Source organism: Ursus maritimus, unplaced genomic scaffold, assembly GCF_017311325.1.
Source record: "Ursus maritimus isolate PB19 unplaced genomic scaffold, ASM1731132v1 scaffold_32, whole genome shotgun sequence".
Lineage (NCBI taxonomy): Eukaryota > Metazoa > Chordata > Mammalia > Carnivora > Ursidae > Ursus > Ursus maritimus.
In genome coordinates this window covers 14,786,087-14,803,085 of record NW_024425786.1, presented here as the reverse complement: position 1 = coordinate 14,803,085, position 16,999 = coordinate 14,786,087, and the positions used below count along the sequence as shown (strand labels likewise).

Sequence of the window (16,999 nt, the reverse complement as noted above, 5' to 3'; positions counted from 1 at the left end):
AGAATGGAACAGAGGAGAGAGAGAAAATGAGTCCTGATAACATGACTTGAGTCCCGGATCCAACCAACCCTGAACGTTTCAGTTTCTGAGCCAAGGCATTTCATTTTCTGCATAAGCATGTGAAAGTCGAACTTCTACACTTGTCCCTGCAGGAACCCTCATTGATGCAGCTATCTTTTTATCGTGTATCTGTTAGGATGCTTTTGGTGGTAGTACTTACCAATGGTCAAATCACTGGGATTACACCAAAGGGTTTATTATTCCATTGACAAGAAGTTCAGGGATGGAGCTCCTTCAGGCACAGTTTGATCAAAGTTCCGACTCCACTTCTCTATGATCCTCTTGGATTTTCCCTTCTCCATGTATTGGTCTTGGTGGCAGCAAGAGGGCTTCGACCGTTGCATCACAACCGGATCCGTTGGTCAGAGGCAGAAAACGGACATCTCTTTCAGTCTGTGCTTCTTAAGAGAAGGCTTTCCTGAAGCACCTCCGCAGACCTTCCCTCCAGCTTATTGGCTAGAACTGGGTCATGTGCTCATTCCTAAGCCAATCCATGGCAGGGGACCAGGGCCGCCATGATTGGCTGAGGCAAGGCCACGGTCCGCCTCCTGCAACACGTGGTCCCACAGGAGATCCTGCTTCTCTCCCTTCCTTTCAAGTGTTTGCAGTCTTGTTTCCTTTTCAGGGTCCGTCGCGTCTGCTTCACGCACAACCTCCTCCCCTCTTGTACTCTTTCCTTCTTCCTTCTGTAAAGATTATTTTATTTATTTATTTGTTTGTTTATTTATTTATTTATCTGAGGGAGAGAGAGCACAAGCGAAGAGAGGGGCAGAGAGAGAAGCCGACTCCCCTCTGAGTAGGGAGCCTGACTTGGGGCTCAAGTCGGAGAACCCTGGGATCATGACCTGAGTTGAAGGCAGAAGCTTAACTGACTGAGCCACCATCTTGTACTCTTTCTTGCCGCCATCATGTTTCTCTACTTCCTGCCATTAGAGTTTAGGTGGGCTCAGGGGCTTAGGGTTGGCAGAACTCAAAGGAAGTTTCTGAGGTGTGCACAGGGGCTCAATATTCAGCCTCTTCTTCAGGATGGTCAAAGCCTCGGGATGGCAGACCAGGGCCAAGACGGTGACGTGCTGAGATACAGATGGCTGCCAATAGAGTCCTGTGAGGTAGTGAGTTCCCCACCAAGGGAATTATTCAGGTAATGGCTGGATGACTCTGAGCATAGAAGGGCTTCTCCTACTGGGAGTGAATTTGGACTGGGTTTGCTTATTCATTTATTTTTTCAGCAAGTATTTATTGAGCACCTACTGTATACGAGCTTGCGAGCTCATTCAGCTCAGAATTTAGCAGGAGAGATGGACCGTAAATGAATCATTATACACGTAAATGTACAATTGTGGGTATGATAGGTGAGCTCCAGCGTCCCTTTTGAATGCAAGATTGATGATTCTGTACTCTGCTTAGCTGAGCACCTGGCACATAGTAGGTGTTCAGTAAATGTCACTGCTATTGTTATCCCCTAACCATGGAAGCCCCTGGCAATGTTTTCCTCCTCCGAACCTCTGTGTCATCTGTGTCTCTGTGTTACTCACTCGCCATTCGGCCACACTTTCATTTTATTATTAAACTTTTAATTTATCTTGTGACTACAGTACATTTTCCCCCCAGAAATTACAATATTAACCTGCCAAATTATGCCGAAGAGATTCAACTAGTTAAAAAACTAGAATTGTTCAAATTTATCAACCTCCTTGCCTATGTTTTGCAAGCCAAGAACATAAACAATAATTAAAAGGAGAACCATTCCTAACATGTCCATAGCAGTTTCCCACACATCAGCTTTTGTGGGCTGAGAGAAGTCCTGTGTGGAAGACAGGGAACATCACCCGCCTTTCCAGCTAAGAAAACAAAGGCTCAGAATGGGGAAATGGTTTGTTCAGTACCTGGGGAGGAGAAGACTTCTTTCTCCAACTTTTAAAAAAAGATTTTATTTATTTGTCAGAAAAAATGAGAGAGAGATTGAGGCAGGCAGAGGGAGAAGCAAGCTCCCTGCCGAGTCAAGGAGCCCAATGCAGGACTTGATCCCAGGACCCTGGGGTCATGACCTGAGCAGAAGACTGACGCTTAACCAACTGAGCCACCCACGTGTCCCATCTTTCTCCAATTTTTAAGTAGCTTGAATTTAAGTAGCAGAATCCCAACTGGAGGATAACCTGGGGATCATCTACTTCTATTTGCCCATTTTACAGATGAGAAACATCCAGGACTTGCCGAAGACCACATTGCTAGTAAATGGCAGAGCCTAGGACTCGTGATGTTTGCATCCCAGGTTTGCCTAATTCCTCCTTTCCCAATACCCATGGTGCTGGTCCTTCCAACTGGCCAAGGCGGGCTGTTCATAACTAGGGGGGCTCCTGTATTTTCCAGGTGAAGCTGGTGGTATAAGTAGCAACAGGTGAGGGTCACAGTACCTGCCGGCAAATAGGAGACTGCGGCACAGTGGGGCCCCTAGATACAGCTGGGGCCACAGTTAGCCTGAGCCCTCCCTCCCGTTTCCTTCGTCTCCCCTCCTTAGGCCAGTCCCTTTTATCCTCCTGCTTTTCGCCCACTGCTTCCTGTGCGCCTTGCGCCTCCTTGTGGCTAAAAGTATCCACTGCACCTGTTCGGGGGAAAATCCCCGAAATCATGGCATGTGGAAATTGAAGGACTTTTGGAGATAGTTTTACAAATAATTTCCATTTTTTCCCCCCACAGTGGTGAAACCAACTTGAGTCAGGATTAGAACTTAGGAGTCCTGATTTCTAGACCATTTCCCCAAATGGGCTGTCACTGACTCAATCTTTGAACAGGAATAACTTGTGGGGTTCAGCGTAGGAAATGACCAATCAATCACGGAGTTGTTTTTAGGGCCAACAACATCAATGAAATAAAAGTCGGTATAGTTTAGTGCTGAGGCATTCGGATCTGGAGGAAGATGAAGTTGGGTAAGCCCTACAACTTTACCTCACCGAGCCTCGGTTCCCGCATCTGAAAATGGGGAGGAAAATAGTCCCTAACCGCTTTGTAGGGAAATGTGAGGATAGCATGAGATGGTGTACAGAAATCCCAGTGCCTGGCACAACACGTATGCAGAACAGATTGTAGACCTAAATGTAAAACCCGAAACTATAAAACTCTGGGGGGAGAAAACAGGAGAAAATCTTTGTGAAATTAGGCTAGCTATAGATTTCTTAGATGCAACCCGGAAAGCATGGTCCAGAGAAGAAAAAAATGGATAAGTTGGACTTCATAAAAATCAACTACTTCTGCTCTCCAAAGACAATTTAAGAGAAGAAGTTAAGACACGATACTGATGAAAACATTTACAAATCACATATTTGATAAAGGACTTGTATCCAAAATATATAAAGGACTCTCAATAATTAGACAACAATATAATCCCAATAAAAAAAAATGGGAGAAAGATTTGAGCAGACACTTCGCCCATGAATGTAGATGATGGCAAATAAGCACATAAAAATCTTCAGCATCATTAGTCATTAGAGAAATGCAAATTTTAACCATGATGAAACGCCACTGTGCATCTATTTGAATGTTTAAAATCAAATGTTGTGAGGAATGTTGGTGAGGAAGATCTGGCACTCGCATACACTGCTGGTGGGAATGTAAAATGGAACAACCATTTTTGGGAACTGTTTAGAAGTTTCTTAAAAAGTTGAATGTGCATCTACCCTATGACCCAGCATTCCAGGGCTGGAATTTACCCCAGATCAATGAAAGCTTATGTCCATAAAAACACTTGAACGTGAATGTTCGAAGCAGGTTTATTTGTAGTAGTTGGAAACTAGAAACAGCCCAACTGTCCATCAACAGGTCAATGGGTAAACAAATTGTGGTGTATTTATACGATGGGATACAATTCGGCAATAAGGAAGGGACAAACTATCATTGATACACGCAACGAGGTGGGTGAATCTGAAAATGCGGATTCTGAGCATAGGAAGCCAGAGAAGGGAGAGTACAAGCTGTGTGATTCTATTTATAGAAGATTTCAGAAAATGCAAACTAATTTAGAGTGACAGAAAGCAGATCAGAGGTTTCCTGGGGATGAAGGGTGGTGGGGGCAGAAGAGAGGGATCACCAAGGGATACTGGGAAACTTTTTGGCTTGATGGGTATGTTCATGATCTTAATTGTGCTAATGGTTTCCTGGATCTATACAGATGCCAAAATTTATCAAATCGTACACTTTAAATATGTGCAGTTTATTGTATGTCAATAAAGCCGTTTAAAAAAAAGGAAAATTATAGTGTTTGGTTGATAACATCCTGTGTTGTGGAGTTTCAAAGCGAAGTAGTGACTGGTCTGTCCCCATCTAGAGGCTGGTAGTTCTCCCACGGTTTGCAGTGCTGGTGAGGTCAAGGCCCATCACTCCATCCTCACAGGCCGTTTTGCCTTCCACAAGACTTCCCATCTGTGCGCTGGAACCTTTGGTCAGTCAATGGTAGGTAGGTGCCATGGGCCCAAAGAAGACTGAGAGAGACAGTGAACCCACTGGACATAGATTCCCCCCTACACCCCCACCCTGGGTGCACCCTCTTTTGGGAAATCCTCAAAGCCTACATCCTTCCACAAGCTACTGACAGCAGCATCCTCAGGGATGGGCTGTGGATCAACTCACTGCCCTCTAGACAACTTGGTCCCTCCCTCTTCATCAGACTTTTCACCAACTGCCTTGAATTGATCTTTTAAGATGCTTGCCCCGTCTATTCTATGAGATCATACCCCAACACATTTCCTTTTTGCCATGGCTGTTGGGAAGCTCACAGTCAAGGATGGTGTCCATCTGTAATGGTTAACTCATTCTAGGTGCCTAGTACCAGGTAATTTCTTGCTCCTTTCAGCTGGTTTTTGTTATTGAGTGATTTCTATATTTATTTTTAATATATCTGTTTTATGGTATGTTCCATCTCAGGTTCTTTTCACAAATCGATGGGGTGTCAACTGTTCTAAAAAGAAAAAAAAGTCTCACTTGTACCCTGTGAGAGGACGGGGGTGGGGGGGATGTCCTGTACATTATCCTTGTGTCCCATCCTATGTGGGAGAGTACCTTGCATGGGGGAAATGCTCATTAAAAATATGTTGACTACATTATATAATTCCTAATACTTATTATGTTAGAGGCTCTCCCAAGGGAAAGTTCTGTAGGGACACTAAGTGACAACCGGATGTGGATCTTTTCTGTCTCCTGTGGCACCTGTCTGCTAACGTCAGTGCAGGTGCTAAGGTGCCTGCTTTCGCATTGATTTGGTGGCTGATCCTGCTAAGTGTCTCCCTGGATGGACAGCCGAAGAGGGCATTTACCCGTTTTCCTCTGAGAGGAAATTAATGGCATAAGTCTGCTACTCTGTGTTTCCAGTGGTGGCATTGTCCTTGGTAGCCCATCTCTCCCAGGTGTGGCACCCCTCAAGTCTCTGCCTGGTGCCTTAGGAACTTACCTCACTTTCTTGAAATCAGAGGCTCACCTTTACCTTGTAGCTCAGTGAGGACAGCCATTCGCAGCTGGGAATGGCTCCCTGGGGACATCTGGCTGCAGCCAAAGCTGCCTGTCTCTCATCGTTCCTAACAAGGGCCACATGATGTACATTTCAAAATGTTCCAATAGGACCGTGCTCAGCATGGCTAATGAAGGATTTCAGCCTTTGGCAAAGAAATGGCAGGGTTAGTTAAAACCGAACTGTTGCATTGAGGAGTGATGGTCTTTGAACGAGCTCTCAAGGAGGCCATGAGAGGGTCTGTAGAATAAGCAAGAGGGCCCCAGAAGGTCAGAAGCCATAAACAAGGACCCCTAGTAGTGGAGACACCACACCTGTTTTCATTTTTATGGCCCCTTCTTTGTTCTTTCCCCTGCTGTGTGCTGGGGATGTAGGAATTTTGATGATAAGAAAACAGATTAGATCATGTTCTGCTGGTTTGCAAACAGCTTTATTAGATCACATTCCCAAAAGGAGGGAGTTTAAATTTTTGGTTTGGTTTTTAGGAGCCTACAGGATCTACTTGCAACCTTCCTTTTGAATTACTTGCTCCCCGTTCTCCGTCATCGCATGTCCTGGGCTTGGACTATACCAGCCAGCTCTCGGGGGCTTTGCACTTTTGCTCATCCTGTTGCCTCTGCATGAAAAGTCTTTCCCACTCCCTGTCTCTCCGCTCCACCCTCTGTTCTGTTTACAGAACTCAGATTCCTTCCCTAGTGAGGAAAATAAACTGCACCTCCTTACGCTGGTGGTACTTTGCTTGCCCTAATTTCCCTGGGTCTGGATCATAGATAACTGTCCCTTTCTGCTTCTCCCCAGGATCCTGAACAGTCAGAGGGCAGAGGCTGGCTGTAAACGGTTCTATCTGCTGGTGTCCAGCCAGAGCCTCAGATACAGGAAACTCTCCTAATCATGGGTAGTGGTGGCATGTTCTTGTTCTTTTATTTATTTTTTAAGAAGATTTTATTTATTTATTTGAAAGAGAGAAGAGCATGAAAGAGAGAGCGGGGGTGGGGGGGTGGGGGGGTGGTAGAGGGAGAAGCAGGCTCCCCGCTGAGCAAGGAGCACAATGTGGGACTCGATCCCAGGACCCTGGGATCATGGCCTGAGCTGAAGGCAGACGCTTAACCAACTGAGCCACCCAGGCAACCCTATTTTTATTTTTTTTAAAAGATTTTATTTGTTTGTCAGAGAGAGAGAGAGAACAAGCAGGGGGAGCGGCAGGCAGAGCAGGAAGAGGGAGAAGCACGCAGAGGGAGAAGCGGCTCCCTGCCGAGCAAGGAGCCCAATGGGAGACTCCATCCCAGGACCCTGGAACCACGACCTGAGCCAAAGGCAGACGCTTAATTGACTGAGCCACCCAGGTGTCCCTCTTTTTGTTCTTTTAAAATCAAGTTTTATTAATTCAAAATATGCCATACCTTCACGCTAAAAAGTATAAAAGAGTGAAGTCACTCTCTTCTCTAGCCCCCAGATTCCTTTCTATGTGAATAACCAATATTGTCAGCTTTTTATGAATCCTTCTAGACATATATAAACATATGTATTTTTCTCCCTCCTTTTTAAAATAAATGGGATCATACTTAAACAGTTTTGCACTTTGCTTTTTTACTTTACTAGGCTCATATACACATATTTTTAGAACTTATTTAACCAATTAACTATTGATAACGTTTCAGTTGTTTTCATTCTTTTGTTATTAAAAACTGCTGCAATGAATAGGGGCGCCTGGGTGGCACAGTGGTTAAGCGTCTGCCTTCGGCTCAGGGCGTGATCCCGGCGTTCTGGGATCGAGCCCCACGTCAGGCTCCTCCGCTATGAGCCTGCTTCTTCCTCTCCCACTCCCCCTGCTTGTGTTCCCTCTCTCGCTGGCTGTCTCTATCTCTGTCAAATGAATAAATAAAATCTTAAAAAAAAAAAACTGCTGTGATGAATAATCGTGTATATTTGCCATGTTCAGATGTGTAAGTATTTATGTAGGAAGAATTTCTGGAAGTGAAATTGCTAGGCCAATAGGTATGGGCACGTTTAATCTTGATCATCATTGCTTAATTGTTCTCTATAAAGAATGTCCAGTTTCACACCCATCAGCAATATATGGGAGTCACTGTCCCTGCACCTTTGCCAACACAATGTGTTATTAACTTTTGGACAAGTTCCATTAAAAAAAATTAGATTTAATTTTAAGTGTGTGTGTGTAACAAATTCATGATCATGAATAATCTTCTGATTATTTTACTAAGGAGATTACTAAAGAGGGTAGAAGACAGTCTGAAACCTGCTCCATAGTCGTGTTGTGAGGATTAAATAGGATGTGTGGAAACCTTTTGTCACAATACCCTATACATAATAGGCACTCATAGTAGCTGTAGTTACTAGTTAACAAACAATAGGTTGTTATATGTGGTGATGACAGATTAAGGGGCTACTTGGGTGATAAAATCTGCCCTCTTGGCAGTAAGGGCTCTGGAGCCCGATAAATTCCTCTCTAGCACTCATCAGCAGTGTGACTCTGAGCACATCCCCTAACCATCCCTGCCTCAGTTTTCGCATCTGGAAAGGGGAAGAATAAAATCCAAGGCTCAAGGTTTGCCCTGAGCTTAAATGTGCAATACTCCCAAGTCCTTGCTACACACTAGTTCTCTTCTTTCCTCTCAGTCTATTGACTGGAGCCATCAAGAACCCATCGAACAACCCGATATCCCCAGGAAACCAGAGGGATCGAAACCAGGACGACGCGAGCATGTCCATCACCGCGGGTGCGCCGCGTGTCCAAGGGCAAAAGGTCACGAGCGACAAGCGAGCTCTGACTCCCCCCCCCACCTCGCCCCTCCCCTCGGCGAGGGAGGCCCCGCCCCTGTGAAGGCCACCGCAGCCGGGCGATCACCCCGGCAACGCCGTCTTCCGGTCCTCTCGGCCCCGCCCACTTCCGGCCCCGGCGCGGCACGAAACCGCCGGGCGATCTGGAGCGGGCCTCCGGAAGGGCCGTGTGGGGGCGCGATCCCGGGCGGAGGGCGGGGGGCGCGCGGCCTGACCTCGGCGTCGCCGCCGGCGCTCAGGGTTCCGCGCAGCCATGGAGAGCGGAGGGCGGCCGTCGCTGGGCCAGTTCATCCTCCTGGGCACCAGCTCTGTCGTCACCGCCGTCCTGTACTCCGTGTACCGGCAGAAGGCCCAGGTCGCCCAAGAGCTCAAGGTCAGTGCTGGAGCCAGCCTGGCCTCAGTCGGCTCACCCCTGCCCCCGGTAATGGTGAGCCCGCCGTTCGCCTCGGGCCTCTCCAGCGTCCGAAACTGCCCCAAAGAGGAAACCGGCCCTAGAGAGGTGTCGCCCCGCCAGTCACGGGAGGAGCTGGGATCAGAATTCGGGTCTCGTGATAACCGCTGCACGGCCCCACTTTTCCTCAGCCGCTCTCATTACTCAGAATCTCGACTTCATTACTTGATTCGACAAATACTTACGGGCCGTCTGCTCTGCTCCAGGTGCTGGGGCTGTGGCCTGGGTAGAAGAGACCACAGTCCCTGCCCTCATGGAGATTCCATTCTGGTACAGCCAGCCAGACGGTAAACAAGTACATCAGATGGTACGACAGATGGGGAGAAAAATACTACAGAATCATGCGCGGAAGAGAGGAAATGCAGTGCTGGAGAAAGGGAGGTTTGCTATTTTAAATCAGGTGACATTTAACAGAGCCCAGGAGGACGTGAGGGAGACCGTGCAGGTGTCTAGGGGAAGAACAGTTCAGATGGAGGGAGCAGCCAGCGCAGGAGCCCTAGACTTTGCCCACTCAGTTCCTTGCTTATACAGACTCTTCCTTTTTAATATTTTAGTTATTTTAAAAATAACGCTTTCTTTCCTGGGCTGCCCTTACAGCTTAGCACATTCTCATCTTGTTATTTTTTTTCTTCACAATTTTTTGAGGTAGGGAAAATGACAGTCCTCTCCAGATTGCAAATGGGGAAATTGAGACTCAGAGCAAAGGTCTTAACAGCTCCTCTGGTTGGAACTTGAGCTTAGGTCTTTTAATTCCAAGTGTAGAATTTTTTTTCTTTTTTTTCTGATTGACCACATTGCTTTATTGTGAATGTCTGACTGGCCTACGAGAGATGGAGCTCTTTAGGTCAGAGGCAGGGTTTTATTTATCCTTTTTTTTTTTTTTTTTCGGTCCCCTTCTAGGTTCTACCTCAGTGCTTGACAAGTGGTAGATGCCCAGTAGATGTCTGTGGATTCCTTTTGGCTGAAATGTCACAATACCACAGTTAGGGCTTCACTTGACATTTGTTTGAAGAAGGATTCCTAAACCTGATTTAGTTCCTTGTCATACTGTTTTCAGTAAGGGCTTAGAAACCAGTGTGTGAAATCCCTGCCACAGAGGGGAGTTTGGGACTCCATCTGGAATGAACCAGGTCACCAAGCAGTTGGATTTGTGGTGCAAATGGCGACCTAGTGCGATTCCAGCTGCCCAATTGTTTGTCTGATTCTAAATAAGCAAGTTACCGTTGAAGTCATTGGCTAGAGGTGTAACAGATAATCCACTTTCTGACTCTAAAAGTTTGAAATCAGGTTGGCATCAGGCTGGCAGAATGTGGGACCTTTGAAGCAGTGAGCTCTCCAGGATCCATTTTTGGCTGACCTTAAAAGTTTTGCCAGTTAGTTCCCAAATGAGGATGAAATAGCTCTTTCCTGGAAAGAGTTGGAATTCCTAATATTTTAGATTCTATTTTCTTGATCAGATTACAAAACTTGCAGAGTAGGTTTGAGTCTTATCCTTGTGTAGCTCTCAGAGTGATGGGAATGCATATTTATTTCTTGCTTCGTATGTGCCAGCCCCTGGGCTAGATTCCTTCACACCGTATGCGTCATTTATTTTTTATGATTTTATTTATTTGAGAGAGAGAGCACGAGCAGTGGGGAGAGGGAGAAGCAGACTCCCCACTGAGCAGGGAGCCCAACGTGGGGCTCCATCCCAGGACCCTGGGATCATGACCTGAGCTGAAGGCAGACGCTTAACCATCTGAGCCACCCAGGTGCCCTCCCATCATTTAATACACATAAAAATCCAGTGACACTTTTCTCTCCATTTTCTACAGCTTTGGAAACTGAGACTCGTAAATTAAGTCGCTCATGATAGATGATAGTCATGATAGATGCGCTGAAGCTTGATTCCACCCCAGGTCTTTCTGACCATATTCCCTCTCCCCTTAAAACAAATTCTAACTGGCCATCCTGTGGTGGATACTCCACCAGCTGTGTGACATGGAGCAAAGCCCTTCACCTCTCTGAGCCTCAGTTTCCTTATCTGTAATTGGGGATAATAATGTCTTCTGTATGGGGACGGTAGGAGCATTACATGAATTCATCCATTTAAAGTGTTTAGCATAGTGCCTGGTATATACACTTGACCTTTGAACATCATAGGTTTGAGCTGTGTGGGTCCACTTGCACACAGATTTCTTTTTTCAATGAATACAGTACTGTGAGTGTATTTTCTCATGGTTTTTAAAAAGTCTTGTCTTTTCTCTAGCTTGCTTTGGTATAGGAATACAGCATATAACACATATAACCTACTAAATATGTGTTCATTGACTGCTTATGTTATCAGTAAGGCTTCTGGTCAATAGCAGGCTATGAGTAGTTAAGTTTTGGGGGAGCCAGAGTTATGCAGATTTTTGACTGTGTGGTGGGTCGGCGCCCCTCATCCCTGCATTGTTCAAGGACCAATTGTAGTCTAAGTGTTGTTCATTCACTAACCTATTCATCAAATATGTACTGAGTGCCTGCTGTGGGTCAGGCACCGTTCTCGGCACCAGGGGGACAGCAGTGAACAAGACAAGCAAGGTCCGAGGTGTCCTGGAGTTTAGTAGTCCAGGGGAGGAAGACAGAACAAAGGAGTCGATAGACTAAGTGTTAGTTGCTGGGCTGCTATTTGTACTATCCTCACAGCGTAGGCGGTTCATAAGTTTGGATTGACCTGGCTCCTGTCATTTACTGTACAGCGCTAGCTTCAGCTTCGAGTGACCTCAGAGACCTTAGAGTACCCAGTCCGTCCTCACCCCTCGAGGGCTTACTTATCTGGCGGCCTTCAGATTTGTTGATGGCAAACCCTGAGAGCGGGACGTGTCCTTGATTCATCCCTGAATCCCCAGTGCCCAGCACAGTGCCTGGCACATAAACGCTCAGGAACTGGTCCTTGGCCTGGTCCCCATGCACAGCAGGTTGGAAACCGAATCGGAGGGGGGTGGCCGCAGCAGTCACCACGCTCTCCTGCTTGTCAGAGGGTGGCAGGACGATCTGGAGAGTAGGAGAATAGCACCAGCCCCATAAGGCGAAGGCAGCCCTGTACTGTCACGTGTAATGCAGAGCGTTTATTGACAGGGGCATGCTGAGAGCAGCACCCACCACTGCCTGAGCCCCTGCCACATCCTAGGCACTGGCTTCGGTGCTTTCCACATAAGCCCTGTAGATGCGTGCTTCTGTGTCGTCAAGAAGAGATTAAATTATGTTCAGTCTGTGGCATGAAAACGGAGAAGTACCTTTCATATTTTCACTAAAAAAAGTTAAGACGAAGAGGAGGGTGTGTTTCCGTTAACTGGGGAAAGAATGTCGCTGGCACCCCCATTCGAAGGGTGGCAGATGCCTGGTTATGTGGTGACACTGCCGGGGCACAGCTTGGGAACGCGATTCTCCATCATCTCCTTCCTGCCTGATCTTCTCATTCTCTCAAACGTGGAAACAGTAAATGGTCTTTTTCTTGTTGGGGCTGGAAGTGTGGTGGAACACGCAGTACTCGGCAGCCCGTTGAATGTGTTGTTTGCGTTTAGGGAGCTAAAAGAATCCACTTGGGTGAAGACTTAAAGAACATTCTCTCAGAAGCTCCAGGAAAATGTGTGCCTTATGCTGTTATTGAAGGTATGTTTATGTATTGGCAAAATTAAAAACTTCGTCTTCTCGAAGTTTGATAAAAATCTTCGTGGCTGATATTAAGGGCCTTTTGTATGGGGCGGTGGTCCAGAGCTTGGACCTTAGGGTCAGAAAGACCCGGGTGATTGCTGTGTGATCCCGGAGCAATTACCCAACCGTTCTGAACCTCCCCTTGCCCCATCTGAACGAGAATCCCAACCTTTCCAGGTGGTTGGAAAGCTGAGATGACGGACCCTCGTCAAGCGCTTAGCAGGGTACCCGCAAGACGTAGCTTGGTGGGATGTCATTTTCATCATTTTGATGAATTGGACTCAAACTCAGAACAACATTTAAGCCACCTTGAAAGGAAAGGGCAGAACAATTCTTCAGAAGTAACATCATTTGTTTCCATGTAGGGGCTGTTCGGTCCGTTAAAGAAACGCTTAACAGCCAGTTCGTGGAGAATTGCAAGGGCGTGATTCAGCGGCTGACGCTGCAGGAGCACAAGATGGTGTGGAATCGGACCACCCACCTTTGGTACGTGTCCTGTCTCCTCTGGCCAAGCCTCCCCGTCGGGCGGCTCGAATGCTGCTGGCCTGGGTACTCTTTCCACATCTCCCGGTTCCCCTGAGACAAGGCCTAGACCGGTTTCTTCATGCCGACGATATTCTTGTGGGAGAACGGTTTTTCCAGCTACTCCTAGTGGGTTTTTGCTTTGTTATTTTGTATTTTTTATTGTGGTTAGAATGCTTAACATGAGATCAACTTTTTTTTTTTTTTTTTTTAGATTTTATTTATTTGAGAGAGAGAGCATGAGCCGGGGGTGGGGGGTGAGGAAGGGCAGAGGGAGAGGGAGAAGCAGACTCCCCATTGAGCAGGGAGCCCGATGTGGGACTCCTTCCCAGGACCCCAGGATCATGACCTGAGCCGAAGGCAGACACTTAACTGACTGAGCCACCCAGGCGTCCCATGAGATCTACCCTTTTTAACAGTAATGTAGCATACGGTACTGTTAGCTAGAGGCACAAAGTTGTACGGCACATCTCTAGAATGTGTTCATCTTGGGTAATTGCCACTTTATACCCACTGAACAGCACCTCCCAGTTTCTTCTCCCCCAGCCCCTGGCAACCACCATTCTGCTCTCTGTTTCCATGAGTACGACTATTTTATTTTGTTTTGTTTTGTTTTGTTCCATTTCGTTTCGTTTCATTTCATTTCATTTTTATTTTTTTGAGAGAGAGAGAAAAGGAGAAAATGTGTGCGTGTGCATGTGAGCAGGGGGAGGGGCAGAGGCAGAGGGAGAGAATCTTTTTTTTTTTTTAAAGATTTTTTTTAAAATTTATTTGACAGAGATAGAGACAGCCAGCGAGAGAGGGAACACAAGCAGGGGGAGTGGGAGAGGAAGAAGCAGGCTCATAGCGGAGGAGCCTGATGTGGGGCTCGATCCCAGAACGCCGGGATCACGCCCTGAGCCGAAGGCAGACGCTTAACCGCTGTGCCACCCAGGCGCCCCGAGAGAGAGAATCTTAAGCAGGCTCCACGCTCAGCACAGAGCACGACGTGGGGCTTGATCTCACGACCCTGAGATCATGACCTGAGCCAAAATCGAGAGTTGGATGCTTAACCAACTGAGCCACCCAGGCGCCCCTGAGGGTGACTATTTTAGGTCCCTTATGTAAGTATTTGTCTTTCTGTACAGTGGCTTAGTTCTCTTAGCGTAACGTCCCCCAGGCTCATCCCGGATGTCACTGTCACATATGGCGGAATTTCCCTCCTTTTTATGGCTGAGTGATGTCCCACTGTGTGCGTATCACATTTTCTCCACTCATCTGCTGATGGGCATCTGGGTTGTTTCCATGTCTTGGTTCTTGTGAATAACGCTGCAGTGAACACAGGAGTGCAGAGATCTCTTTGAGACCCTGATTTCAGTTCTTTGGGATGTATACCCCGAGAAGTGGGATTGCCAGATCATACAGGAGTTCTGTTGTACTTTTTTAAGGAATTAGATATTTATTTGAAAGTGGCGAAGAGAGGTAATGGTGGCGGTGAGCTAGGACAGTGCTTGGGGCCCACTGATGCGGCCTGAGAGCCTCAGACACGGAGCTTGCCTCTCGTGAGGCCCTAGGGTAATAGTGCTCTGTGCACTTTCTTCCAGTTAGTTCGGACTTTATCCTGTCCTGGCATTTGGGCCACCCCCTCTCTGCCTGGGCATGAGGTGTTTGCCGTCCTCTCTCCTATCTCGGGTTCTCCCATTGTTTCAGGAACGACTACTCAAAGATCATTCACCAGAGGACCAACACCGTGCCCTTCGACCTGGTACCCCACGAGGACGGCGTGGCGGTGGCCGTGCGCGTGCTGAAGCCGCTGGACTCCCAGGATCTGGGCCTGGAGACCGTGTACGAGAAGTTCCACCCGTCCATCCAGTCCTTCACCGACGTCATCGGCCACTATATCAGCGGCGAGCGGCCCAAAGGCATCCAGGAGACCGAGGAGATGCTGAAGGTGGGGGCCACGCTCACGGGGGTGGGCGAGCTGGTGCTGGACAACAACTCCGTGCGTCTGCAGCCGCCCAAGCAGGGCATGCAGTACTACCTCAGCAGCCAGGACTTCGAGAGCCTGCTGCAGCGCCAGGACTCCAGCGTCAGGCTCTGGAAGGTCCTGACGCTGGTCTTCGGCTTCGCCACCTGTGCGGCGCTCTTCTTCCTTCTCCGGAGGCACTACCTGCAGCGGCAGGAGAGGCGGCGCCTCCAGCAGATGGAGAACGAGTTCCGGGAGCACGAGGCCCAGCTGCTGAGCCGCGCCAAGCCTGAGGAGCGGGAGAGTCTGAAGAGCGCCTGCGTCGTGTGTCTGAGCAGCTTCAAGTCCTGCGTCTTTCTGGAGTGCGGGCACGTGTGTTCCTGCGCCGAGTGCTACCGCGCCTTGCCGGAGCCCAAGCGGTGCCCCATCTGCAGACAGGCGATCACCCGGGTGATTCCCTTGTACAACAGCTAACCGTCCTAGAGCCCCAGGCGGGAGGTGAGGGGACCTCCCCCTCCCCTTCTCAGGAATTTTCGTCTCGAGGCCTTTAGGAGAGCAGAGTGGTGGGGGCAGCAGTTATCCCAGCTGTGACCGAGGGAGGGGGCCGGGGGAGCCATCCCGGTGTCACACCTCCAACACTAGGATGTTGCCTTGCCACCGTGAGAGGGGACCCTTCTGCGGCTGGCTGAGACAGCCCCCCTGGGGTGGGTGTGGTGGCCTGGCGTTCCTTCCTGGAACCGGCGGACTGTGTGTGTGACTGACAACACCTCATCGCTTAAGGGCCCAAGGCGGTGATATCCAGCTCTTCTGGTCCTTTCTGGGGAATTGCTGGTTCCTGTGGACTTGAACCTTGAGTAACTCAGCCAGCAGGGAGGCGAAGTCAGACTCTCGCGGAGCCGTCTCTGAAGAGTCGCCGGTGACGAGACTGTCACAGTCTTTTTTCCTTTTGCTTAGACCCCCAGGACAAAGGCCAGGCCGGACATGTCACTTTGTGTTCCTTTCCCCTCACCTCCTTACCTCTTAACGTGTGCACGCGTATGTCGGGACAAAGAGAGTGAAGCCTGCCGTCCGCCTTCTACCTGAAAGATGGGAGCTCTGGTCAGTAGGCTGAAGAGTGGCCTCTTGAAGGGACAGTCGGACTGTCCTGTTGTCCCCAGTGGTGAAGATGGCAGCTTGGCTGTGGCCCTCCTGGTGTCTCCGTGACGTAAAGGGAGGGCCGTTGGAGCATACCGCCGGCCCTGATCGGGAGTTCCTGAGGCCCGAGGGGGCTGAGCGCTGGCTCTGGCTTTCCCTGCCTGAGATCAGCCTGGAAGTCCTCACCGCCTCAGGGGAGCAATAAGGCCGCTGCTGCCCCAGCCTCCTGGCAGTGTCAGCCTGCCTCCCAGGCTGTCACCGAGGCAGAGAAGCCAGCCAGCACCCTGCGCACAGAGCCTTTTCCAGGGTCCCGCCTCCTCACATGGAGACGTTATCCTGTGGGTGGAATCACCTCGCCCCTTCCTGGGTTGCTGTTTACCCCCTCACCTGCCCCCCTTGAGTTTGTGGAAAGAAGTGGGGGAACCCCTCTCACCTCCTCCGACTAGTCAGAAGTCTTGTACACAGCTCTTCTCTCCCTTCCCTGGCTTTGAATATTCATCCCCTATCCTCCTCTGTGGGGGCGGGGGGTTCTCGGGGGGCTGACACCCGTTCTATGCAGGGTCCAGTGTGGACGGCACAAATTAAACACATTACAACCAAGTGTTAGCCTGTTGCTTTGTCAGCGAAAGTTCGGTGGTTTGGCTGAGTCTTGCCCAAGATGGGATGGCATCTCACCGCAGTGGAATGGCGTAGGGACCTCGAAGCCTCTGTGTGTGTTGGCTTCCTTGGCAAGGAGGTGCTGTGGGGCTCCTGCCTGGGTGTGCGGCTTGGTGAGGCGGAGGCCTGGGGGCGGGCGTCCTGGAGAGCAGCCCGTAGGTGGCCCTGGCCTCACTGAGAAGTGCTGCACAGAGGGGCAGTGAGACGATGGGACCGGGGTGGGGCGCTGGGGGACAGCAGGGAGGAAACGAACATTGAG

General features: G+C 48.9%; 1 protein-coding gene across 1 annotated transcript; it reads left to right on the top strand.

Moving 5' to 3' along the window:
• Positions 1-8,472: 8,472 nt before the first annotated feature.
• MUL1 (mitochondrial E3 ubiquitin protein ligase 1) lies at positions 8,473-16,683 on the top strand. Its single transcript, XM_008694883.2, has 4 exons — positions 8,473-8,729; positions 12,353-12,440; positions 12,848-12,968; positions 14,694-16,683. The coding sequence occupies exons 1-4, from the start codon at positions 8,610-8,612 to the stop codon at positions 15,421-15,423; spliced, it is 1,059 nt and encodes a 352-aa protein (XP_008693105.2). The 5' UTR covers positions 8,473-8,609; the 3' UTR covers positions 15,424-16,683.
• Positions 16,684-16,999: the final 316 nt, after the last annotated feature.

Bases quoted from the DNA above. Each gene is read 5' to 3' on its own strand.
- MUL1 (XM_008694883.2), top strand. From the start codon at position 8,610: ATGGAGAGCGGAGGGCGGCCGTCGCTGGGCCAGTTCATCCTCCTGGGC. The intron at 8,730-12,352 runs GTCAGTGCTGGA...GTTTGCGTTTAG, and splicing joins AGGTCGCCCAAGAGCTCAAG to GGAGCTAAAAGAATCCACTT. The intron at 12,969-14,693 runs GTACGTGTCCTG...CCATTGTTTCAG, and splicing joins AATCGGACCACCCACCTTTG to GAACGACTACTCAAAGATCA.